Source organism: Tiliqua scincoides, chromosome 2 (assembly GCF_035046505.1).
Source record: "Tiliqua scincoides isolate rTilSci1 chromosome 2, rTilSci1.hap2, whole genome shotgun sequence".
NCBI classification, from domain to species: Eukaryota; Metazoa; Chordata; class Lepidosauria; order Squamata; family Scincidae; genus Tiliqua; species Tiliqua scincoides.
In genome coordinates this window covers 122087884-122115465 of record NC_089822.1, presented here as the reverse complement: position 1 = coordinate 122115465, position 27582 = coordinate 122087884, and the positions used below count along the sequence as shown (strand labels likewise).

Genomic DNA, 27582 nt, shown 5'->3' with positions numbered 1-27582 from the left:
CAGGCAAGGGTCTATCACGCAATAGTCTAAGTATACCAGCAAGAAATTGATTCCTAGAATGTTCATAGAAGGGACAACTAAATAAATAGTGAAAGATATCATCAATAACCCCTAGTCCACATAGACAAACTCTTTGATAAAAGGAGGTATTATTATATTTCCCCTCCAACCAGGCCGATGGCATACACTGAAAGCGAAGGGCCATAAATGCTTTTCGTAACGGAGCAGCAGTTAAATTTATAAAATAATTTTCCAAACCAAAAGATGTTTTATAAACATGAAACCAAAATGCAGATGACATTTGGGAAATAAGACATAAATCCATCCTCTTAGAATAAAGGCTAATTTTTTCTTTGAGCAACTTCTTCATTAGTAATAAGAGTAGGAAGGGACTCTACAATGAGTCGCACAACAAATTCAATTTTTACGATGTTCATCTGATTCTGGTTTGATTAGTTACAGAGGAGCTATACACTCACCACTGGAAATCCTATTCAGCCACCTCCAATCAGCTCTTGGAGATTTCCACAGGCATTGCTCACACACACCAAGGACTAGCAACTTGCATTTTTTCTTAAAACTGAGACTCTTCGGAAGATAAATGCTGCATTGAGTACCAAATTTCCCTCTTTTTCTTCATTTCTACAGAATTACAGATCATACACAGCCTTGTTTAGGATGCTATAATAAGCTGAACTACCAAATACCCTCAAATGTAACTGCTGAATACCACAAGGAAATAATGAAGTTTACATGGAAATAATCAAGACTCACTTTCTCCCATGAACTTGCCAGCATGGCTGGAGGGCAAACAAGATGGAACCTGTGGCATAGGAGTTGGCATTCAGAGAATAGTATGTGACGTGGGTGCAATATTTTAACATGCGCACACCAGAGTTCCCACCAGGAAATGAGCATCACGTAATCGGTTTCCAGGATCTGGCATCACTGAAATTGGGCACAAACTCAACAAAAACAAAACAAAATCAAGAGACAAAGCCTACTGCCTGATTATTTGCTCTTTCACAGGCCACCTACACACCTGAGATTTTTTTTCCATGCTCTTTAAATCATAACATCAACATGAGAAAGAGGAATTATAAACAGTTGAGTACAATCTAGCCAAAGTCCTGAAATCACCTACAGATTAGAACAGGATAACTCAAGCACCTGCTTAAATCACTCCCATTTCAATCAATGGGATACAAGTGTTTAATCTTGGCCAAAATCAAAGGATACTTACCCTTGACTGACTGGCATCATGTGTTTAATAGTGCACAGCTTTCCTCCAATGTCTTCTTAATTGTGTGTGGGGGGGTGGGGAGCACAATTTGTCCAAACTGCTTCTTTACACTGACTGTTAAACCTAAGTTTAGCAGCAAGCATAAAGGGGACAGTGCAAATGAGATACACACACCCCCACATGCACAGTTAGGAAGATTTGCAGGGGGGTAACAAGGAGAGGGGCCAGGTTGCATACACACTCTCAACACGTATGTCGAACATGAAGGGCCACTTGGAAGGGTAAGTAATATCTCAATCGGCCCCATGGTTGGATGTTACACAATGCTGGGATCAATCCATCTCCTCTTAGGATCACATTCATCACCAAAAACCACCACAGGCAGTGATGATAATCATTGCCTTGCTTGCGTGGGGTGGGGTGGGATGGGATTTCTTACATGCAAATAAAATCCACACACAAGATGGGTTATAGAAAGCAAGGCTGATGAAGAAGGCTATATTTCGCTTAAAAAGATCTGTTTAGAAACAAAAGCAGTTCTTACCCCAGGGCACAACAGAGTATGAAACACATTCAATCAACAATATACAGCCACAGTTTATTGGGGCACCTGCAATTTCTACGATGTCACAATATGGAAAAGGATAGTCATGCTTACATTGGACCAGCTTGGATGATGCATTTCCTGCCCATCCAGCCCCATGTGATCACAGCCACAAGTTGCTCAGGACCAGTGCATGTCCTAACTCCTCCCCAGTTACCTTCTGTAACTGCGTGGGGGGGGGGGGGTTTCATCTGAACTGCCCCTCCATGTGGGCCAGGCCTACATATGTTTAGCAGCAAGCACAGAAAGGCAATTTGGATGAAGCCCACCCCAACGCAGCTAAAGAAATTAAGAAGGAAGTGTATGGAGGGATCAGAACATGCACATAGTGTACATGTTCATGCTCATAATCACATGGGGTCAGATATGTATTTTACAGTCCAGTCCTCTGTCTTCTTGAAAAAATAAAATTGGGGTGGTGGAGCAGAGAGCTTGCTTAGACAGAACGCCAACAGATGCAAAGTAAAACCAGGAGAAGCTGTTTCCACGCATGGGCTAGTTGCAACAGTGGGAGGAGATCACTACAGTTGGTGAAGGTCCTGCCATGGGCAGGAAGATAGTAGATAGCATTCATCAGGTTCCACCCTAGGGAACCTGTCCTCCCTCCTCCACAAGGCAATCAATTATCACTCCTCTCATCCCATTGCAGCGAAGGAGAGATCTGTTCACATCATCCTTATCTCTCCGTCATCAAAATCCTGTCTGAGCTGGGACAGAAGCAACTTGCCATTTAGAAAGGCAGAGGCCTCATGATGCTCACCTGGTTTTCTTGGCATTTGCACTACTTCTCGTGGCCTGCCAAGGGGTGTGCAACTATTATGCAAGGCTGTCTAGGGTTCAGTTATTCGGGCAGCGTGAAGAGAAGGAGGGTCGATGTAAGATCTCAGAACAAAATCATCCAGGCAACCTACACTGACATTTTAATTTAATTTACTATTCTGGTGCTTTTAAAGTTTTTATGAGCCACTTGAACTCCCTTTGAATGGAAAGGCATTCAAATTATTCTATTCAAAAAAATTGAACTTTTATTCAAAACAAAAGACCGTGGTCACGGTCAAGTAGTCGACACGGAGGATATTGGACTAGAGGAGCCTATTATTTGATACAACAAGAATGTTCATATGGTTGCTGCTGCCACTATCTACTGCTACCCTGCACACGCCTGATCTCGTCTGATCTCGGAAGCTAAGCAGGGTCAGGCCTGGTTAGTACTTGGATGGGAGACTGCCTGGGAATCCTGGGTGCTGTAGGCTTATACCAGAGTCTTTTGAGACTGAAGGTTGCCAACCATGTATCACACAGACCAAGAGACAAGGTGATAGCCCAGAACACTCTTTGTGCTTCATGTTTGGGAGGAAGGATTTCAAACTCATAACTTCCAGCTTCAAGTACAATCTGCTTGGCAAAGGAGCATGCTGGCTAACTCAAGCTCCACTTTAACCCCACTTTACAGACTAAGCAACTGAGGCTGGAAAGTAATGCAGCCTACCCCATCTCACTGGGCACCTTGCGGCTTGGCTGGGATTTGAACCTAAACCTACAGCATAGTTTAACAATCTCAATTATTAGGCTGCACTTTTCCAGCCTCCTTTTCCAGGTGATAACTGAAACAGCAAAAGGCACCTTATTCCCATTTTGGAAGAAGTTCCCACTAATAGCTGGTAGGGCAGCCATCAGTTTGTGACCTTTGAGTGGAAAAACTGTTTCCTCATTGGCAATTCCTGTTTTAAATTGCAACAGAGATGCAGAGTAGTATTGTGTATGCTCCGTTTTGAAAAAAGCGATTGTGGGGAACTATCCGTATAACACACACAAAGAGGCCTTATCTAGCCTTTCAGACACAGGACAATACCGTACATAGAAACTGTGACATCAAACCATCTAAAGTAGCGTTTTTCAACATTTATCTTCCACGGTACCACTTCACATGGTCTACCTATTTGAAGTACCACCACAAGCAAATGGCAATGATATCACTGCCAGCTACTTCTGGATAGGGAGGTCAGATATGAGTGACAGACACTAGTAAGAGGCTCAGGGTAGATGGGGGGGGGGGCTTTTTCGAGTGCAAAAAAGCATGTTTTGGCACTCTGCCCACTGAGCCAAGCCTCCTATCGTTGTTTGTTGGGTTGTTGTGTTCCTGGCCTCGCTGCCAAGTGGAAGGTGTCCAAGGGTCCCACAAGTACCACCAGACACCACCTCAAGTATCACTGGTGGCACCCACATCACTGGTTGAGAAACACTGATCTAGTGATTGTATGTTTAGAATTTTTATCATAGCCTTCCTTCAAGGAGCTCAGACTAGCATGCAAGTTTCACCCCATCCCTTTTATCCTCACAACAAACCTCTGAGTTGGCCGGACACCATCTCTCTGTCTAAATTAAGGGGTGCAAAGGAGCTTCAAGGCTGCACTGAGATTTGAACCCAGATCTCACTGTTTCTAGTTAGCCATTCTAACCCCTACATCACATGGGCTATCGGCAAAAAGTTACATACTGTACTTGTTGATTAGGACTGTCATCATAATGGTCACCAACAAAAGAAGATCTAAGTTGTGAACTGGACTGGGGGGGGGGGTGAGAAACATTTTCACCTCCCAGGACTTTAAGCAAGAAAAAAAATATTCCCCAGTCAAATACTGCCATGGGGTGGAAATGTTTTTATCTTTACCAGCTCCAGTGTACTGGGCTTGTCACCTTTAGGACTTGGAAAGGAGAATGCCCATATGATGGCTGTCTTTTTAAAAGGCAATAACTAATAGAAAACAGAAAATATGTTATCCTTGGTTTCTGTGATGTAAGCATAGATTAGATTTACTGGATTTACATCCTGCCTACTCAGAAAGCTCTAAGTCATTGGTTCCCAAACTGTTTAACTCTGGGACCCACTTTTTCAGGCCTCATGAGTAAACACACATGTGTGGCTTAGTTTCCACAGGGCTCAATACATTTTCCTTGTCAGCTTGGGGGGGGGGGGGGAGGAAGACTTACTTCTTGAGAATTTGTTGGGGCTTGTGTTCACCTGATCAGGACCATTCTAACGGCATTGTGTCTCCATCAGCCGGCCCTTCCAAGCAAGATTGCCTACCTGCAAGTACGCATGTACTGCTCCTTTCAGATTACATAGGGCTCAATACATTTTCCTTGTCAGCTTTCATCTTGTCAGTTTCTTGACCCATCAAAAATTGTGTCCCAACCCACTGGGGAGTCCCAACCCACAATTTGGGAACCACTGCTCTAAGTAACTTACTGCTCTAAGTAATTTATAAAGATAAACATACACATTTCATCCCTGAATTGGAAGCACATTTCACAGCCCCAAAGGCTGACTTAAATTTACCCTCCTGCACAGGAGCTGTCCCCTTTACATTTTTTGCTGATTCACTGATCTGGGTATATCTTCTGACTGAGGAAAGCAAGGCTCACGCAGCAACTCAAGCATAGGCACATACCTGAGGGCAATTGTGTTCGCCTTTAAAAAGGGATTGGACAAGTTTCTGGAGAAAAAATCCATTACGGGGTACAAGCCATGATGTGTATGCGCAACCTCCTGATTTTAGAAATGGGCTATGTCAGAAGGCCAGATGCAAGGGAGGGCACCAGGATGAGGTCTCTTGTTATCTGGTGTGCTCCCTGGGGCATTTGGTGGGCCGCTGTGAGATACAGGAAGCTGGACTAGATGGGCCTACGGCCTGATCCAGTGGGGCTGTTCTTATGTTCTTATGTTCATCTGAAGGATCCAACATCATCCAAGGTAAAACTAAAACAGAATCGCCCACTCCTAGGGCAATTACTACTTCGGAGGAGGCAACACTAGGCTGTGACTCATGCAGAGATGCATCAGAGACCCTTCATTGTGGATGGGTGACTGAGCTTTTCATTCATTCATTCTTTCCTCAAGACAGACTAAGGCATCTAACTATACTGTTTAGGGTTCCTTCAATATGCACTTCAGCAATTAGTTTAAAACAAGAGAGATTACAATTTTTTAAAACCACACTCAGGTTTCATTAAAAACAGCCAAGGCTAGGGCAGCTAAACACACACAGTCACCTCAGATTGTTACAGCAGCACTGGAGGCAGGGTGAAATAAATCCATCCATAAGGCCAACAAGCAACAATAAGGGTTGAAGTGGATAAATTCACAAACTTAAAACACTACTTGGCACTATTATATAAGATTCTATTGTGGGTCTTGCAGAGACCCAAAATCCGGTTTTGAAGTACCCATAGTCAGAGCAGGAAACGCGAGCCATAGAAGAGAGAACACTCTATAAAGCCTGGGTTTGTGGCACTCACTTAAATGGGCCCCAGAAGACTCAGTAAGAGAGACAACCCCTTAATTTATAGCTCTCCAGTCAAATGAGCTAGATGATCACAAACTTAAAACATCTGGGCTGGAATTAGGCATATTTATCTCCCCCTTCACTCTGTTTACAGCTGTTATTCTTATCTCCCCTCCCCTCCAAATTCTTGAACTCATGACTGTTGTTGGGCAATGTGACTTGCTCAACTAACTGGTGATCTAAGAATAGATGCCATCCATGAAATCACACATATCCGGGACTGGCATGCTTGGAGAGTAAAAGAGGAATGCTGTAACAGGATGTGGGGAGGAAATGGTGTGCAACATGCATCTCAGAAACTCTGGAAGGCCATCACTGGGGGGGGGGGTTCTCTTGAGAAAGCCTTTATAGTACACATGCCTGGGGGAGAGCACGTCATGTAAGATGCAACGGTTTGTGCAACTCTTGTCAGTGATGGAAAAGTGTTGCCCCACTTTGAACAGACTTCAGAAATCCATATACACTATTCTTTATTCCATGTTTGTCCAGCACCCCCTAGAATATCCGCGTAATCTGTCTGCATAGTCCTCTCCCCTCCTGTTACTAAGATGCCTATGTGAAACTGAAACTATTACGTGCTTCCCCACCCCATTCCCCTGCCTGCATCCCCCTTCCCTCCTTGCTGTCTACCTTGTATCAGTAAGTATTCGAAACTGTAAGTCCCACAAGGCAGGGACTTGTCTTTTCACTCTATGTAAAGCATCTCACACACTGATGGAATCCATTAAAAATAATCCGTAAGTCCAGAAAACAAAAACTGTGATGTAAAGCTGAGGTAGGGTTTGCAAACTCAATTCAGTAGTCCATATGGACCAGTGAAATCAGTGCCGATACTGGCACTGTCCCTATCAGCTCAGGGTGCACTGAATAAGTTGCATGCATGATGCTTGATCCACTCTGCCTAAAAGAGCATTCATTTACTGTCTGCTGCATCCCACAAGCTAATCACAAGATTCAGGTTTTCCTGTCTTTTACAGCAGTCCCAAATGTCCAAACATCATACCACATTTTGCCCCACGTCGAAAAAGTCAGACAAAAACGGAGAGCAATCAAGCAATGCAAATGAAATGCAATGCAATGAAATGCAAGTAAATCAAGAAAGGGCAGCTTTATAACAGGGCTACAGAGATGTGACAGTGGCAGAGGAACTTGCTAGCAGGCTGCTTGATCAGAAGTGCAAAGACTCTGCAGGCCCCACCTAGCTAGGAATTGGCAAGACAGACAAGAATGCACAGAAGAAGAATTTGAGCTTGCTAGATGCAGTGGTCACTTGCTCTCACCTTGAGTTTCCCTTCCAACAATTACTTTTCAAAGGCTGCTAAGGTCCCATTTGATTTTTCTTTGAAAACCATTTTGTGAGCTTATTTTGTTGAAAAGTGGTATATAAATACTATTAATAAAAATACTAATACTAATATAAAAATTATAATATTAATGATAACACATGGTTGTTGTGGCTCTAGTTTTTTTACAGTTCACTTTCTAAGCCTTACATTTAGTTTCATTATTAGTGGCTATGACAGGAATTATGCATTACAGTCCCTTAGAGAGTTTCTATACCTCTTGGGCCAAAATGTTTAACCACACCTATTTTATAGAATACCGTACATACAGGCAAACACTGGGTCAGTATCGCTTCCACGTTCTGTACAATGGGTCTAAATACCAGATTGTTAGTAAGATGCAAGTTCAACAGGCTACAGGTAGCAGAATCGCCAATTAACTTATTTTCAAGAACATCATTATTTATTGCATGCATTTCCTTGACAACTCCACACCTGTTTTATTTTCACTAGTTATTGGTAAAGAGCTGTTTTTCACACTGCCAGGTTAAAGTGAGAAAATAGCATTTTGTTTACACCCCACTAACTGGAGTACAGGTTGGGCATTCTTTGTCTGAAGTGCTTGGGACCAGAAGGATTTTGGATATTTCCATATTTTGGAATATTTGTGCATGCATATAGAACCTCATCATATCCTGGCATGAACACTATCTAACTGCAAAAATCACATTTTTGCTAAAAACAGCTGGGAGGGAGATAACCCTGATCAGGACTTGGGACACAAAGGAAGAGGGAGATTTGCTCTCTCTGGGGGCACTGTTTTTAAAGCCTCTGGATCTGCCTCGTGCACCCTGATCCAGACCCATCAGCTTGATTTAAACCAAAAAAGTGAAACTTCTTGTTAGAATCAACCTGGGATAGCACATGGTTGCACAAATGTCTAGTTCGGCCCTGAGCAAGTGTGTAAATGAATCCTGGTTAAAAGTACATGCAATCAGGCAGCATGGGAGGGTTTATCGCTCAGTGGCCAGGTACATGCTTTTAAAGTAGAAGGTCCCATATTTAATCCTCAACATCGTTAGGTGGAAAAAAAAGAAAAGGTAGCCGAATTGGAAAGACCTTGGGTAGCAATCTTAGAGAGCTAGTGCCAACCAGAGTGCTAGGGTAGGTGAACCAATGATCTGTGGACTCCATACATGATACTGTCATGGGTTCAACATGTCTGCAACTTACTTCTGGGTAACATCTCATTCTGTAATGCACATCCCTTATTATGCTGTTGGTGCTTCACAGGTATTAGTGCCATTGACAACAATAAGGAACACTTCTAATTACTCAAGTTCCTTCAAGAGCGCTCAGTTTCAAAGAATTCATCCTCTTTCACCACTCAGCTCTCTGCCGAGAACAAGAGATGCAGCCAAGGGGCTGATATGGGCTCTCATCTCCCTGTGAAATACAGAACTGGGCTCTTTAATAGCTATACAGATTGTCTGCTTCCCTGCTTTGCAGATAGCATCAACTGCCACTGCTTGGGCACTAAGCATAGATTTACACATCTCAGAATGTCATTAGGGCTGCAGGCTGTTCTGCCACGTTCCACATTTCAACAAGCCATTTAGCGTTTCATTTCTTTTTTTTAAGGCTGAGGGAAAAAAAATCACCAGGAGCTGTCAAATCAAAGGGAGCATTTCACTGGTTTTTCTGCTTTATAGAAAATTATGGATTTGAGGGGGAGGAGTAAGAATTAAGTGTTTCCTCAAAGTCGTATCCAGCTACCAGATTGCCCTTACTAGTGTCTAAAGCACCACCTACGTACTTGATGCTTTACAAAGCATGAGAGAACAGGTCCCTGCCTGAGGGGCTTACAATCTATAGGCTGACACAAGGGAGAAAAGAGGGAAGGGGTGGAAATAGTGGCAGGAGTAGAGCAGGGGAAGAATGTGCATGCGTTTCAGTTATAGAGAGGCTTGGGGATGACAGGCTTAGGTCAAAACTCCACAGAAAAGGTGGGTTTGAGGAAAATCTTTGAAGAACATGAGGGAGCATCATGTGTTTCAGAAGGCAGTTCCAAGTAAAAAAGACAAAATCAACTGAAGGAGGCTGCAGATTTTTTCACATTTTCTGTCTTCAGGAAACTACAGCTCATCTTTGAGGAACCTCTGAAACCCTCTGTATGCTGTCGAGGGTCTAAAGCATTTTCTCTCCAGAACACACTCTCAGTATGCAGGGTACTGGCAGGGCCTGTTGGGCTTCACCATTTCTCAGCATGAAGAAAAGATCATGTTCAACTCCAGACACACTTAACACTCTCCTGTGGCCACATATTGTCCGCCATGACTGATCTTCTCTTCAAAGAACCGTAGGGTATCCCAAAACAAGCAGCACCACCATTTTTATTGAGTTACTATCATAAAATCTTCCCCCTCCGACTACCTGCTCCTGACCCTAAAAGGGCACCTTCTCCCTTCTATGTATATCTTAAAGATACTATTGGGTTCTGTTTTTAGCAAGTGAATTGAGGGGGATATGAATAATGATTACATTTACCTGAACATACCTCAGACTAATCCAAATCATGCATACCGTACTTGCATATTTCCAATTACTCCCATTTCAGATTTCAAGTATAAATTTCAGGGTTAAAACTGGGTCATGGGCACTTAATATGAGTAAGAGAGAAAATGACACTTGATGATGATGATATTTTTCCCACTATGGAAGATGAGTTAAATTTTCTGCCTCAGACACCATTTGGCCACCTCTGAGAGCTCATTACTACACAATTACAGTCTCCATTTAGTCACTAACCCAGGTTTGTCTTGTCCCAGCCTGACTCCTATCCAGCAAATATTTGGATCCTCTGTAACAATGGGACAACCTATAACTCTCCTTTGCAACCTCTCTTAAAAAAGATTAGTCAATTGAGAGATCTAATCCCTATTAAATCCATCCCCATTTATAAATGCTGACTGAAGGAAGTTACTTTACATATTGTGTCAACAAGTAATTTCAGAGGAGGGCACTTGGCCACCCCCATTCCCTGGTTCTGAGCCAGTACTGGGGAACTCCTGAATTAGATAAAGAAGAGATCTAGGGCTGAGGAAAAAAAATTATGTCTCTGAAGATCATTGAAAACACACACAGCTTCCCCCCTTCTGCAAATGATCAGGGGAAAAAAGTTAAAACTTGAGGTAAAAATAAAAATTATCACTCATGTTTTTCTCACATAGATCTTCCCTCCTCCACTTTCTAGTTTTCTCTTCCCATAGTTTGCCATGACATCAAAAAACAGCAAAGTTTAGCCAACAACTTGCCCACAAACCATTATTTGCAAACTCAGTTCAGACTGTACTTTGGGGGTATAAAGCACTAACCACAGTTTGTCAATGACCAAGATTGGGGTTTCGGTTCCATTTCCTTTCCTTATACCCAGCCATTCTGTGCTCTAGATCTCCCTTCACCCCCATCCCCACTTTACAGGTATTCAAAGCAACCAGTTAGGCCTTGCAGACATTGCATCTAGTTGCATTCGAACTTTTTAACCAGAACAGATGTTTGACATTTCCCTCAAAACATCTGCTCTCCCCCCCTAAAAATACAAAAAAAAATTAAATTAAAAAACACTTAACATTTCTAGAAATGTTTTGCTTCTTTTTAGGGAAACCAACAGGCTGCTTAACGCACAAGTTTAGGCTGAAGAAAAACTTGGACCACAAGCTTGGTATGGTTTGTCAAATACTGCAAATATTCCGATATAAATTCAAGATTTGGGTATGCTTTCCTCCTCAGAGCAGGGAAGCCTTGCAATTGAGCACTCTGCGCCTCTAGGAAATCCAACATCTCTAGGAGGCCCCCCAGGAAAGCAGCCTCCCCAGCTGTCTCCCAAAGCCATTTCCTCAGCATGTGTGTCCATTTGCCACCCTTGCGTCAGTCTACTGGGAACTGCCAGTTTTTGGAGCAACTGTTTATTATGCACTCTGCTGCCTCTGAAGAGCATTCAAATGCAGCCCAGCAAATGGCAGCTGGCATGCTCAGGTGGCTTTCTGATCTATTATCCAGGCTAAAAATAGCTGCTGGAACCCAGATGCCCATCTGCTAATGGTGCTTGGAAAGTTCTCAAGTGCACCTTGAAGGGATGGCACAGACCAGTCGTAAGTTAACCCTTAAGCTCCGAAAGCAGTAAACTGCTTGGGAAAGGGAACTCTGGGGTTCCAGTTTTACCATAAAGAGGGGAGGGGCATGGATACCATAAAGAGGGGAGGGGCATGGAGATCCTAAACACAGCCGTTATTGCAGCCCTGATTCTACACTGGGATACAAATTTAAAACCCCCAAATACCAGAGACTTTGAACCCCGCTGCTGATGGAGCAGAGGATTAATCAGGCACCACTCCTCTCTCTCCCTATCTAGTCTGCACTGTAAGTGCTTTGGCACAAAGGCCAACAACGCATGTCCTATTTCAAAGGAGTTCAAGATGGTGAGAAGTCTTATGAGACCAGAGAATGACAACTTGTACAACAATAACTGAGGGAGAAGAAGAGCAGGGAGAATGAAAGCTGTGTTTTTTAGAAAAACTTCTGCCCACCGAGAACCCAGTGCACACCAATTGGTCCACAAAGGAACACTTTACAGTACTTCTGAAATTCTGGGGGTCATTCCATTCACACAAGGAGCTGGCCAAGTTGGTTGGGCCTTGATGCTAAACCAGACGAACTACAAGCACAGCTTAGAACACAACCCAGTACGACTCCATCTGTCTGCTGCAAGGAAGGATTACCAGCAAACTGTCTCTTGGGTCATTAACCTTTGCCATTTACCAGCTTCCCTTCCAGGAACCCCAGGGTTTCCCAGAACACCGTTTGATAACCACTTCACTTGAGGATGATTACCATAGCTGCCTTGCAAAAGAAGGAATACAAATGGGATAGTTGGTTTAACGTTTTATGCAAGTGTCTCACCTATTCACCCATGGAGAATAAGATTCATCTCCATGCCAAGTAAGCAGTTTAGGTCCTTGTTTGAAAATTGGATGAAAATGGATTCGCCCATTCCCACTTCTGCCCCAGATGCAGAAGCGCGACATGAGATTTACTATGGCATTCATGAGCAGGGATGTTTTGGTGGAAGGGAGGGGTGAGGGCTATAACTTTTGTGGCCATATCTGCAAGGTCACTGCAGTAGGATGGAGAACAGTTACGTTTTCAGTTTTTCAGCACCGAAGAAGGAGCAAAAAAAAACACAAAACAGTGACGCAGAGATACCCTTAAATACTGTTTCTCTGCTCAAAAACAAATTTGGGCAGGGGGAGGGAAAGAATAGATGGGTAAGGCAAAACTGACACTAAACGGCCACCAAGATGGAAAAACTGTTTCACTTCCGACTGCATGTGGGGGAATTGAATGGTTGAAATAACTTCACTTAGAGGGGAAGAAAACACCATGTGAAAACATTAGCATATCAGGGTCATCTAGTTCTTGACATTCTTTAAATATACGTTATAGATAGGAAAACATGCAATCATGCAATGCCTTCCCTTGCAGCCTGAAGTGGTCCAGGAACAGTTTTACCATCTGAGCTGCTGTTTGTGCAATCAAGGCCTCAGCCAACCAGGAAGAGAGAGCTGAACGTTGACAGTTCCCAGGGGTATACAGTGGTACAGGTTATTTGGGGACACATGATACAGCAATCTTACTGAAGGTAAGAAAGTCTGCATCTGGGTCAATGCTTGGGAAGCTCCATGAATGTCATCTTGAGTTTCACCATGCAAGAACAGTGGGATAACAGTGCAAAAAAAAAAAAAAAAAATAGATCAGTCTCTCTTGATAGATAGGACCTCTTTAATGGAAAAGATACAGGTTTGTGAGCTTGCGTAACCGGAAGCAACCATTAGAGGTAACTCCCCAGTGTATGTCCAGCAACTGCTTAGACAGGCATGAGTCTTCCTTCAAATAATGCAGCTACAAAGCACCAATATGGTGAATAAGCAGCAAACTCCTCTTTTGCTGCACTCAAAATAAGTGAATTTATCTTTGAAATTATGAGACATAATGAGAAATTATGAAATTATGAGAAAATATACAGAGACTCCAATCCCTAAACTCCAGAAGCTCACCCCAACCCTCCCCTCTTGATTTCAGTAAATGTTGTCTGAGCAGTTTCAAATACATTTTTCCCCCCACATACCCATGATGAAAGCAGAGGGTTCATAAGCCAGTTGCATGCCAGATTCCCCACTCTCACGGTGCACACAGCCTACACATCCCTGGCTATTAATACCAGCACTGAATAAAATGATTACGAAGAGGAAAGTTGAAGGGAGTTTTCCACTCTTCACCCATTCTCGGAGCTACGTTTGCAGAGTTCAGCAAACATACATCTTCTGGCATGGAAAAGCGATCAGCCCCTCAAAGGTCTCTTCGAACAGGCTCCTGCAAAAATGAACCAAGCCAGGAAGCAAGACTTCTTATAGCAGAAATCCCAAAAGGCGATTGTAGACACCAGACACAACACTGTTCGGCAGCTTCTGACGCATTTTCCTCACAGAATCACCACGACAATGGAATTCCCTAGTGTCTCTGCAGCTAAAAATCACCTATGGCAACACACACACAAAAATCAACAGGCATGCTCCCAATGCCATTTAAGGTATAGCTTCCTGCACCCCCAATTCAGGCCTTTAATATCAAAACAAAGGCTCAGTGAATATTTCTCTAGAAATCAAGCATAGAAGAGTATGATAGCAACTTGGACCGACACAGACAAGCACTCCGTGCAATGACTTCTGCTATCTCCCCACTGGCTATGCAATGCCTGACTGAAGGACCCAGGTGGCCTCTATGCTCAGGCTCTGTAAACTGCCACATGACTCACTGTCAGCCCCTGACCTCTGTCTCCTATTCTTGTTTTGTTGATCTACTGTTGATGGTAAGCCTGGCTTATAAATAGAAGCTTTGCAAGTCACGAGCCATAAGTTAAGTACTGCCTTGAGGCAAGCAGGGATGAAGCTTTACAAAAGTTGGTTCATTAGGTTAATAACCGTTGATATTAACTGCATTTCTAGCCCCAGCTTTCTTCTACCATAGAACTCAAAATGGTACGCAGAGGATTCCCAGGAAGTCTCCCATTTTGGCACCAGAACCAGGTCTGCTTAACTTCAGCAGGGTGGCTGCATCATGTGCTGGAGACCATGCCCTGGGACAAAGACAAACCAATGGTTAACAAAGGATGGTATCGACAGGGAGACTTGTAAAAGTGTTTGAAGGCTAGTAATTTTCATGAAGGTTGAACTACATGTTCTACCTTATCCTTTTGTCTCTAAACTCCAGCTGCTTTGTCATTTCCGCCCAACATTGCATATACAAAACAGGGACCAAATGTGTACATCTGTGGGGTGGACAAAAATGGGTTAAAGATTGTCTTTAAAGCTCCTATGCAAATCAGCGTAAGGAGGGTACAATTTCAAAAAACAGCAGCTTTGGCTAGGAGAGGATACTTAACTCTTCTACCACTTTCCCCCCCACTAGCTGCTTTTCTGGTTTTTCCCTCATCCCAGGTTTTTAGATCTATGCTTTCAATGGAAATGAGGGTCTGGAGCCTGGAATAGGCGAAAAGCTGATGGTAAGGAGAGCTGCAAGGGGGAGAGTTAAGCACACTCTTCCCATGCAAAATTTGTAATCTCTTGGCTCCAACATACACAGAACTAGTGGCAGCTGGGCTTTCAAAACAGAATAGCATCTGTAAGGCTGTTGCAAACATTTGGGACTATACCACTTCTGTACAGATGTAGCAGCCGCATCACACCATCACTGAAACTAAGACTACATCAAACCTATCAACCTGGAACCTTGGAAAGATTACCACTTCTACAGAGCAATATGATGGGTTCAGGGTCTCTGTTCTCTTTTGCATGTGTTCACTTTACTTAGCCACATGCTTCCATGCTTCACTGAGAGCCTGCCACACAGCCAAGTCCCAAGGCACTTATCTGAGACAAGAAGCCACAAACTTGATCTAGCTACCCAACCAAAACAGGCATGGGAAAGATTGACAGGAAGCCCAGCGGACTAAGGTCCCCAAACAGAGCAGTCGTAAACTTTCTTTGGCAAGGAGAGTGGGAAAGGGCATCAGAATCTTTAAGGGGATGCATACTAAGAAGAATTTCACCTGGTGCGGCTTTTCCCACCATACCACTGCCAAGATGGAAGAAGCAGCACTTTGGTGGAAATCTCTGAAACCCTTAAACACACAAGTACACTCTCAGGAGTGGACCTAATGCAAAACCAAAGCTCTTAAGAAATGTAAACAAATCAGAGCTGCCAGAGGGCAGCAAACTCCCGGGGACAAAAGATCCACAAAAACTAAACCTGGCTACTGAGACAGAAGTCTCAAGCACATCTGGAAACACATATATAATCCAGCAGATCAATCTCAATCCTGGTCTCATCCCCACCCACCCTGCATTAGTAAGAAACCCTGCAGCCCTCAAGAGATACAGCTTCCGCCTGGGAGTGCTGGGCATCTCATATCCCTTTGAGGTTTCCAAACTCAAAAGCAGAGATCAATCCACAACCAGGAAGTAAGATCAGTAGGCTCCCCTGAGGCCTACAAAAATAAAAACAACAATGCAGCTTTACTAGAGATGGGAACATCAGAAGGAAGGCTTTTGCATACAGCAGGGGTGACCAAACTGAGTCTAGCAAACCACATGCGGCTCTTTGACATATAATGTACGGCTCACAAAAATATGTTGGATGAGTGCCTTTTTGCATCACAATTAATATAAAAGGTAAATATAAATTTCAAGCTTTATAATTATTTACCAGGCACAAACTGAGAGTTCACTGGCTTAAAACAAATTTAATGATTATGGTGAAAACGTAAATGTTGATACTGTGGCTCTCAAACATCTGAAGTTGATTGTTACATGGCTCTTACATTAAGCAACTTTGGCCACCCCAGCATATGGCATTAAACAGACAACTGTTAAATGATAAGTGAGCCAGAGATTTCTGCCTAACTTGCAGCAAACTTTGGTCATGCCAGCTTAGGACTGAACACTACCAAATATATTTTTAAAGGTTGTTCTACTACAGAAGTGGGCTCTAAGAACTACAGAACATTTCTGGATGTGTGTGCGCGTGGGACTGTATAAACCCTGAGACACCAAATTTATCAATGATGGAATCGCATCAGGGGGAAAAAGTGTTCATGTTTCCAAAAGTGTTCCACTGATATACACCTGCTAACTAGGCAAACAGGCACTTTAAAGTGGTGGTCCTCACACTCAACAGGGGAAGATCAACAGCTCCCATTGATCCCATCATAGTACCTTTTCCGGTGGTCATAGAAGATGTCTCTTTTGTATTTCTTTTTAGCCTCTAAGCTCTTTTGGGAGAGATAAATATTCCTTTTTCCTATATAAACTGCTTTGGGAATTTTCTGAGGTAAAGTGGAATATTAACTTGCTTAAAAATAATCAGCTACCACCAACAGCTGCAAAGATCCATTTGGCCCACTGCATCTGCACCAAAGTTTATGCTTCAAAATATTTGTTAGTCTTTAACCCATTTCTGCCCAGACCATAGGTGTACACATTTGATCCCTGCTGCTTTTTTGCAGCAGCATATATGCTTAAGCTGTTACAAGACCTACACCAGGTCTAACACAGCCATCTCTGTGGAAGTTTCCAAGGTTTCAGGCTAAGGCCTTCTGGTGGGCCTTTCAACTGAAGGTATTGGGGATTCAACCAATGATTCTCTGGAGGCAACGTACACTGCTACTGAGTGATGGCCTCCTCCCTTTCACAATACAGACTGCAACATCTCCGGATACAGTATGCGGAAAGGAACAAGTCAGCCCTCCTCTCTACTAAATCACTACTGAATGCTTGCCAAAGGCCCTTAAACTCTCACGTCAATGTGAGAAGTCCTTCTTACACCATAAGAACCCTTATTCTAGACCACTTAAGATTTCAAGCAGAGCCCACTGGAGAATCCATGGCAACCTAACAAAGCAACACATTTAGCTTCTAAGTGTGTGCTTATTACCTATGGAAACCTGAAGCTTATTAGCTTTTCCTCAGCACTCAGTCATAAAATCAGGTACCAGGCCAAGATATGCACCACTGTGACAAAAAACAAAACAAAACTGTGCTAGATGCTGCTCTATCCTCTCTTGCATACAATGGGTAGACTCCAGTAAAAACTTAACAGCATGATGGATGAAGATGCCAAGAACACTTGTACCAACCCAGCACAGTATGAATTATCTCTTCACTTCTTGAGCTTTTCTGCAAGTCACAGTAAAACAAATTCTTCCAGGATTTTTCAAGACTTTGCTAACTCCAAGGAACTTTAAAAGATAAAACATTAAGTCAATTGAGCAAGCTGGAAATAACTGGAGGTCATCTAATCCCACATATGGCTACAACTGAAAGAGCATTTATCCCTCATATAACTAAGACTCAGGATATCTTCAGTCAGAGATGGTGTCCAATTCTTTTGAGAGCTGAAGAGAGGGTCCAGCTGCTGTCCTTCCTGCTCAAGCAACCTATCATTTCCCAAGGGGCAAAATTAAGTCCAGTTTTTTATCCAAGCAGAGCAGGAGAGTGGGCAAAAGAACCAAGGACAGTGCAGGAGGTCACATCCTCTCATGATGTTTCCATTTTCAATAGACAGGGAACATAATAACATAAGAACAGCCCCACTGGATCAGGCCATAGGCCCATCTAGTCCAGCTTCCTGTATCTCACAGCGGCCCACCAAATGCCCCATGGAGCACACCAGATAACAAGAGACCTCATCCTGGTGCCCTCCCTTGCATCTGGCATTCTGACAGCCCATTTCTAAAATCAGCACATACACATCATGGCTTGTAACCCATAATGGATTTTTCCTCCAGAAACTTGTCCAATCCCCTTTTAAAGGCGTCCAGGCCAGATGCCATCACCACATCATGTGGCAAGGAGTTCCACAGACCAACCAAACATGCTCAGGTGATGGGGACCTGCCATCCTTCTTCAAGATCTCCAAACCTCAACCCGTGATGCTGGTATGAACATGGTACAGTGTTTTTGAAAAGAGAAGGAACAGATTTAAGCACCCAGATAAACAATCATACAACCAGATTATTATCCAGTTCAACTTCTTTCCTGGTTCCCGCTCTCTCTCTCTCAGAAACACAATCCAGATACACATATTCAGATGAGGATGTAGAAAGGTAATTGTAACAAGATAATCTATGCAAACTGCTTTGACAGCTCTGAAGCACTATAGAAATAGTATTACTATAGTCGCCACCTCTCCCCACCTTATTAAGTTGCTGCAAGGAAAAAAAAAACACACTGATGTTTCCTTCAGGTGAGTCAAACCAGTGAGCCAAGCTATCTCATTCAAAGCAAAGCAAAATACTCCAGGAGCAAGGGAAGCTTTCAGAAGCCACACATGGTGATAATCCACACCCAAAATAAAAACTGGAAAGAATGTGTTGTTGTGGGGGATTACAAACCCAAACCAGCCAACACTGTGTGCCTGCCAGGCACACAATGTTGGATGCGGCTGGTGTAGTGCAGCATACACCTAACGGTGTGGTGCAGCGTTCCTCAACCAATGTTACAGGCAGCATCACTGGTACTTGAAGTGGTGTATGGTGGTAGTCGTGGGACCCCTGGACACCTGCCACCTGGTAGTGAGACATGACAGGCTTGGCCTGCACATGCATGCTTTTCTGTGCACCCAGAGCCTCTTACTGGTGTTTGTCACATCGTACTCAACCCAGAAGTACTTCCAGTGGTACCTAGAACAGGTGAAGTGCTACAGAGGAGGGCAAACACTGAGAGACACTGGTATTGTTGGAAAGGTGGAAAGGACACTAGGCGATGGCGATGACTGTTCGACTGATTGTATGCATATCTGTTTGGAAGTTTTAAGTCCTGCCCAGTTTAATACGACTTTACACCCAACAAGTCATTTACAACAGCCCAAGATCCCAAGCTCAAGGAGTAAGCAGGGCAGAACTTGCTAACGCCCGGTGTAGTTCCGGCTCCTGAAGTCCCAGCTCTTGGGTGTGAGCTCGTCGAGGCCTTCTCCCGTCTCCCTCCAGCGAAGGGAAGGACAGGGAAGCCTCCCAGCCCCCTTCTCTCCTTGCCCCCGGGCAATCTGGACGAGTCCCCCGCCTCGCCTCCCTCCCTGCCGCTCACACAGGCCGAGAGTCACGCGGAGGGAAGGATGCAAAAAATAGCTCCCTTGGCCTCGCCTCCCTCCTCATTTCCCTTTCTACGCCGCATCCCCGGCGAGTCACCGCCTCTCTCCACCCGCAGCCGATCCCTCCCGGGCACACGCAGCCGCCCAGATCCCCTGCCCCTGCTCCCCGCCCCTGGGCTGCAGCTGCAGCGGTGGCTCTTACCTGGCCTGGAGACGCCGCTCCCACCGGCCGGGCTCACGCCCTCCTCCTCTGCCGCTCGCCCTTTAACTCCATCTGGGGGGGAGAGAAGAGAATCGGAGTCGTGAGCGGTGCTGGAGGCGCCCAGTGCGGGGTGCAGCCCTGGCATGGATGGGCTCTGCCGGTTGGCTGCCTGCCTCCCTGGGCAGGGCGCGCACGGTCCGCAGATGCGCTGCTGAGCTCACAGCCCGGGTGCAAGAGAAGGGATCCCGGCTGCTGCTGCTCTGGGAGCCATGCGGCCAGAGGTCCCCGGCTGCGGGAGGGATCAGCAGGCGAGCCCTGCCTGCTCCAACATTGCAAGCCACGGGCGCCTCTCTCCAGGCGGCTCCACCTGCGCTGGGTCCGGCTCTCTCAATGGCAAGCGGAGCAAAGCAACGGGGGAGGAGCCCGCCAACCAGGCGCAGGGAAGGGCGACCGAATAGAACAGAAAGAAAGGAACCCGCACAGGGAAGGGGGAAAGTTGCATTGTTCGCCGAGGGCGCGCGCGATTGGCCGAACCTCAGCCAATGGCAGGGCGCACGGAAAGTTTGCTCTGCAAAGTGCTCCATCTGGTGCAGGGAGAGAAGCTTGGCTGCATCTCCCCTTTCCCCACCCCGCAGCACAGCATCTCCTAAGCTTCCAGAGGCTGCAATCCTGTCCACATTTTCCTGGGAGTAAGCCCCATGGACTACAATGGGACTGACTTCTGAGCAGACATGCTCAGGATTGGGCTCTAATGCACCACTATTCAGGGCGACCAGATGATATGACCACAAAGGAAGACAAGGCACCCCAAAACGTAGGACATGGCAAAAGAAAAATGCAGGGCATGACACAAAAATAAAAGCTGAAAACACTCATGTATATGGGTTCCATGTGGTTAATTTAAACACCAAAGAGGCAAAGAAGGAAGGCCCATAGCCAGGGAGACAGACCAGGGACAGACTGCACTTGCTCCCAGTGTGGAAGGGATTGTCACTCCCGAATCGGCCTTTTCAGCCACACTAGATGCTGTTCCAGAACCACCATTCAGAGCATGATACCACAGTCTTTCGAGATTGAAGGTTGCCAACAACAGATATCTCTTATTAAACTTAAACTTAAAACTATACTGCATATGATTCATTGCACAGAATTTATTAGTTACAAGAAGGCTATGGGCTGCCTGCAGGGACCGTCACACAGGGAAAAGGAGGATATTAAGTTCTTTTCCAGGGCACGAGGCTAAGAAAGAAGACATGTCCTGGAAAAAGAAGATATCTGGTCACCCTGACACTATTCCCCCCCCCGTGCCCCCCAAAATCAAACAGTAGACAGACTTCACTAGGATAATATTATTTCATTTTCAGATCAGGTAGGAGTAAAGTACACAGCGCATTCAAATGAATTAATGACACAAAAAAGTCGTTCATTGGCCCACATTTGTATAAAACATTAACCCAGTGTTTCTCAAACTCCACTTAGGTGGGTTGCAAACCAATTTCAGGTGGGTCCCCATTCATTTCATTTCATATTTTATGTTTAATATATTTTTTAAACAGAACTGCTTGGGAGGGTTAGGAGGGTTATTCTTTATTTTAAATAAATTTTTAAACTTAAACTTATTGTAAACTTTTAATTTACTTAAGGTGCAATCCTAACCCCTTATGTCAGTGCTTTCCAGAATTGGCATAGCGGTGCCATGGGACATGTGCTGCATCCTGCAGTTGGGTGTTACTCACAGAGGCCTCCTCAAAGTAAGGGAATCTTTGTTCCCTTACCTCAGAGCTGTATTGCCCTTATGTCAGTGCTGGGGTTAGGGATTGCGCCCTTAATTAATTAGATTTGATTTTGTTGTATGGTAGGTATTAAAAATTTTCCTGCTTGATGATGTCACTTCTGTCCCTGACATCATTACCAGGCTAAGGATATCACTTCTGGTCGGTCCCAACCAATTGTCATTCTAAAAAGTGGGTCCCGGTGCAAAAAAGTTTGAGAAACACTGCATTAACCTTTTCCGCACATCACAAGCCCAATTCAAAAGCATTGGAAAGCGGCAGGTCCAATCCTCACTCTGCTTGATTGGAAGTCAAAAGCATTGTTTCTAATTAGATGTACCATATGTACTTCCAGATCAAGCTGTGGTTAGGGTTCCAATCTTTAGAGACAAGCCCTGACAAAAATAGGGAGGGGAAAAAAAAAAACTTGCAAAGCATCCTGTTTTAATTCGTATTCCACATGCCTAAATTACCATGAGGATGCTGAATCCCCAGATCACAGCTTAAAAAAAGAAAAAAAAGAAAGAAGGCACAGTAAATTTCTAATTTTTCTTAGAGACTAATAATTATGTTTAATTTAACTATAATTTCAGCTGAACAAAAAGAGACTGGTGTGTGTTTTTCCAAGTGATAAAAAATATATTTCAAAGTCTTCTACATATATTAAAGTGTTACCCTTGCTTACCAGCACAACATACAGAACTAGAACCATGGTAACAATGGACCATCATGATCTCAGTTTAACCTGTCTTGCAAACAGTTGTGAGAATGAAAGGTCGTGGTGGGAGTTACATACACCATTGTGAGCTCCTGGGAAGATAAGGTAGGATAGAGCTATAATAATGGTCATGTAGAGATGTGATGACATTGAGGGATCAGAAGCAATATGCAGCTTTACTGACCTTGCTTCCCAGAGTGTACATTCCAATACGCCTACACAAGATGCAGCAGATTAACCCACTATTGAAAGAAAAGAAATGCACCCACATAGTTCCTGATGGAAAAGAGACATGATGTATCTAAAACAGTGACTCATGGAGAAATGCAGCAGGTGAGATCCTCTGAAGTACTGGAGACATGTGGTCCTAAAATGCCTCTCAACCCCACCAGCAGAGAAGCAAGGACAAGAGAGGAGTAAAACTTCATCTTTTGCTGGTGGATTTTCCAGCAAATGGTTGGAGGGATATGGTTGGCCAATGAGTGAAGTAGGACACTGTACCAGATGGACCTTAGTCTGATCTAGCTGGCCTCTTCTAGTCAAATCAGCATTTCCAGGTCTGGAGTTTGAGAATGATTGGCATAGTAGCATCCTTCCTTCCCACATAAACTGCTGAATTAAGTCACATTTACTATGCTATTTCTTTTCAAACTATCCCACACATAAATATCCATGCATAAAATCAAGAGAATGAGAAGATTCGTTCAAGACAAAACTTTCTAGTCCTCAAGGTGGCCGTGCAGAAAAGAATTATGTAGCAGTGGAGCAGCTGCAACTTTGTAGTGCCCTGACCCACGCTCATGCTTAGACTGGGGAAAGATTATTGTAGGGATATCAGTTTGCAATTTTAGTGTTGGTTGCCAGAAGGTAGCTCTTTCTTTATATCTCACCACCCCCACATGCCACACTCATAGTGGAGATGTATTCTTGATAAAATCCATGGCACATCTTTTTTTCCCCCATGATTTTTCTTCTTTCAATAAGTTTCTAGCCCTCATGCTTGCAGAGAGACATATTAGCTGTTTAATATGGGTGGCATCGTTAGCAGGTGCAAAGCTACAGCTGTTCTATGCAGCGCTTCTTCCTCCACCCTGCCCAATACTGTACTCTAGTTTATCACTAGCTACACCCTTGGCCTCAAGCTTTTTCTATGATTGCCGCTGTCATAACTAGCAATTTCTACAGCTTGGCAGGCTCCCAAATGTACACCCAACCAGGAACCAAAACCAGCATCAGGCCAAATTAAGAGTAGTTGTGGATCCAAGCGCCAGTGGTCCTATGGGTCAGACACAGTTTTTGTTCATGAACCAAAACCATGGCGGGGGGGGGGGTTTGCACTAAATGGGTAGCTACTGCTCATGTCTACTTTCACAAGTCTCCATTCTCCTCCTTTCCCCCAGCAATATTCAGTGATCAGGCTTAACAGCATTAGGCTGCAGGAGCAGAGCCAATTAGAAACCCCAATGGTGCTGTCTGCCTGGACTGCTGCCCTCAATAACCCTTGGAGAAAGCTAGATCTGGCTTGCCATCTACCATCCTGAACACATGCCTTGTTATTCCACGCTGACAAGAAAACCAGACATAAGCTTGCATTGTTTCGATAAGAGCCCAATTTATGCACGTCAACTCAGAAGTAAGCCCTATTATAGTCAATGGGGCTTACTCCCAGGTAAGTGTGGCTAGGATTATAGCCTAAGGTCGCAATCCTAACCAATTTTCCAGCACTGAAATAAGGACAATGCAACTCTGAGGTAAGGGATCAAATATTGCCCTACATTGAGGAGGGCAGCACATGCCCCAGGATGCAGCACATGCCCCATTAGCACAGCTATGCCAGTGCTGGAAAGTTGGTTAGGATTGCGCCCTAAATTGCCTATCTGCTCCCCCTCTGTGCCACTGCCCAGGTTTTGCCTGGGGCTGATGTTCCTATCACCCCCACCCTAGTTAGCAGTGAAATGCATTGCACCCTAACCCATCTTTAGGTTGCTTTTTTGCTCACCCCATCATTCCTCACTGCAACTGCAATAATAACCGTTTGGCTTCTTGTGAACCTGGCAGTCTTACCCACTTTCAGTAAACCAGATGTTTCCACGAAGCTACTTAGAAATAATCAATTACACATACAATGTTGCATCATTCAACTTTGCAGCAGTTCATCTGGAATAATGACAACCATTTGATTCTATATTCATAATCTCTCACTTGATAAACGTGTCAATGAAGATTAGTGAATAGCAGAGGTGGGCACCCCTTTGCAAAGCCATGTTTTTAAAATGACTTAAGGAATAACTAACCTGCATTATGAAGTGAAGGCATTCAAAATAATCAAAGGAATACAAAATAGATATAGTGATGTATTTTACTGGGTCAGCTTCTTGTAGAAGCTTATCTTGAAAAGGCCTCTGTTGACCCCCCCCCCCGACCTGTTGGCATGGCTGCATCAGTGCTGGAAAGTTGGTTAGAACTGGGCTGTGTTTGTGTTTGGCTTTATCACTTCACAGAAGTGCCAAGGCAAAGACCCTGAGAATAAAATGTCTAATACTCTCCTAAATATATTGTTGCATGCATGTTCATTAGAAATGAAAAATGACTTTTGTTCAAGGCCTTTATATGGTTTGAAAGCTGAAGATACTTGATTACTAAGCACTGATGGATTTTGGTGGCCGATGGTCTACTGAGCACCCACTGGACAGAAACTCACTTTCTATTAGGTGGAATCTATAGGAAATGGTTTGGCACTTTGCATGCAGATAGAGATTTAGGCCCAAATCCTAACCAACTTTCTAGCAGTGGCATAGTGGTGCCCATGGGGCATGTGCCGCATCCTGCAGTTGGGTGGCACTCACAAAGGCCTTCTCAAAGTAAGGGAATGTTTGTTCCCCTACCCCATAGCTGCATTACCCTTATGTTGGTGCTGGAAAGTAGGTTAGGATTGTGCCCTTAGTCTCAGTTTTGCAGCTGGCTGGTAAAAAGAGCATTGCTGGTTTCTGAATGTATGCTGCTGCTTTTGGGGAACTAAAGGTGCTTGAAAAGCAAGCATTGCCTGTCTGTCTGTGTCCTCCCCCTCGTCCAACTTGTAAATAAAAAGATAATACAAATATACCACACATCTCCAGTTCTACCCCTGCCCACCACCACGAAAATGGATTGTGTAAAAAAACTGCACCTAAAATTTCATACTGCTTGGGAAAGTGAGGACAGTGTAGGAAGGCGGCAGACTGCCACTGAAGTCAAAAGGTACTTACTTCCAAAATAGCCTGTTTTGAACCAGGGACATGATACAAAGAGTCAGTGGCTAGACCTTCCTGCAAGCCGAACTCTGCACACTTCACACAATACAGCCTGTCACAAACTGGAAAACTGGAAAGAAACTAGCCCCTAACTCCCACTTGAACCTTGCCGAAAGTATGTGCATTTTATCATAAAATGTTAGGAATATTTACAGAAAAGTTAAAAAGGTAGTTTTCAACACACTCTTTAAGGCCAGTTTCTTATGAGTTTCCAGTTTGCTCTTTTTTTTTTTGCCAAAAGGGATCACTTTTTCCCCTTCTTTCTTCTGTAGTGTCATTGCATTTACAAAGTGCTATAAAGTGAAGCAGTCCCAAGAAGTGAACTGAGCTGCCTTTACCCACAGCTTGAGTCATCCCCTGGCATCTCACAAAGGGAATTGGCCTGCCTTTACCCAGTGCCTGAGTCACTGCCTGCCTTTGGTGATGAGTTTGCCACTGCACTGGCAGCCACAATTGCTTACATTCATCTAGACTTGGAACCACCAGTCCAACTTGGAGGTAATTTCTGCAGGTGCTCAGTCTCATCCTACTCATTCATATAAAGATCAGAATCAGTCACTGATGCAAAAGACATGCATATAAAGAGCATGGGTTGGATCCAGCATATAAAGAGCTGGATCCAACCCATGCCTCTCACAGTGGGTAAAAGCCAGCCTGAGAATCCAGCTCCTTTACTGAAGATTGTGAGATGGTTATATACTGAATCAGACTACTGGCCCAACTAGCCTGGTATTATTTACTCTTACTGGCAGTGGTTTACAAGGACTTTGAGAGGGGGCTCTCTTAGCTCTGTTACAATGGGTTCATTTCAAACTGAGATGTCGGGGGTCGGGTCGGGGTCGGGTCGGGGGACCTGGGTCTTTCTGAATAAAAAGTGTGTGCTCTGAACCTTGCTGAACTTAAGAAATGGAACCGGATCTCTTTAAAGTTTGCAGTTGTTCAGTCTGTCTGTCCCTCTCACTGCCAGACTGTAATCTTGGATGTTATGCAAATACTTTTCAGATTGCCAGTACAGATGCAACTGTTACCCTGCACATGCCTGATCTCGTCTGATCTCGGAAGTTAAGCAGGGTCAGGCCTGGTTAGTACTTGGATGGGAGACCGCCTGGGAATACCGGGTGCTGTAGGCTTATACCATAGTCTTTCGAGACTGAAGGTTGCCAACCAACCATTTTGTAGGCTAAACTGTCTTCCATTTTCTCCACATTTTTGAAACTCTCACCTTAACAATACAGGCACTCTGTGCCCATATAATGCACAGTATCTCTAGAGATCATCAGTAATCCAGCCTACTCATGACCATAAACCTCAATCCTGATACCCTAACCAGTCACTAACCCGATCTCCAATATTCCCTTTCTGGGGAAGATACTTGAGTAGATTGTTTCTCTGCAAGATCGGGAACATCATTCTAGACACTATCACATGCTGCTACAAACTCTGGCTCTGAATTGGGGGGGGGGGAGGCACCATCAGAGACAGGAAGTTGCTGTGGTCAACCTTTTTCCCAGTGGAAGCTTTCCAAATCACAAGGAAATTAAACAACGAATTGTCATTTTGGATATGACAATCTCTCCCAACAAAATGTGTGCATGAGAGACAGAGTACCAAACAATGCCTGTGCCCAAGCGAGTGAGACTGGAGGTGCTTTGCTCTGCTGCTGTCATTTCCTGCCCACAGTCTCCAGGGGACTAAGTTACCAGCGACACTTCCTTTCAAGTGGTCACCTCGTTGACATGTGATATGACCCAGCTCATCAAAACCAAATCGAAAGCTACATCAGCAAGGATGAGGCACAGAATTAGCACAAGCCGCTCTCTGATGGTGCTATTTATATTCCACAGACAAAAACAAACCATGAAAATAGAACTTAATTGGAATATTACAGGCTGGCAAGTCAGAATAAAATACATACCAAGAACA

General features: G+C 44.2%; 1 protein-coding gene and 2 pseudogenes across 4 annotated transcripts in view; 2 read left to right on the top strand and 1 right to left on the bottom strand.

Annotated features, from left to right (window-relative positions):
• The window catches only part of HDAC7 (histone deacetylase 7), a 207080-nt gene that overhangs the window by 98937 nt on the left and 80561 nt on the right, over window positions 1-27582 (bottom strand). For 2 of the 4 annotated variants that reach the window (XM_066613846.1, XM_066613848.1), the window contains exon 2: window positions 19880-19951. In XM_066613846.1, the coding sequence (XP_066469943.1) occupies window positions 19880-19951 (72 nt within the window). Of the gene's footprint in view, window positions 1-13660; window positions 14270-19879; window positions 20309-27582 lie in introns of those variants that run through there. The other 2 variants (XM_066613845.1, XM_066613847.1) reach the window with 2 other exon arrangements.
• Window positions 2987-3100, top strand: LOC136643529 (5S ribosomal RNA; annotated as a pseudogene).
• LOC136643368 (5S ribosomal RNA) lies at window positions 26673-26789 on the top strand (annotated as a pseudogene).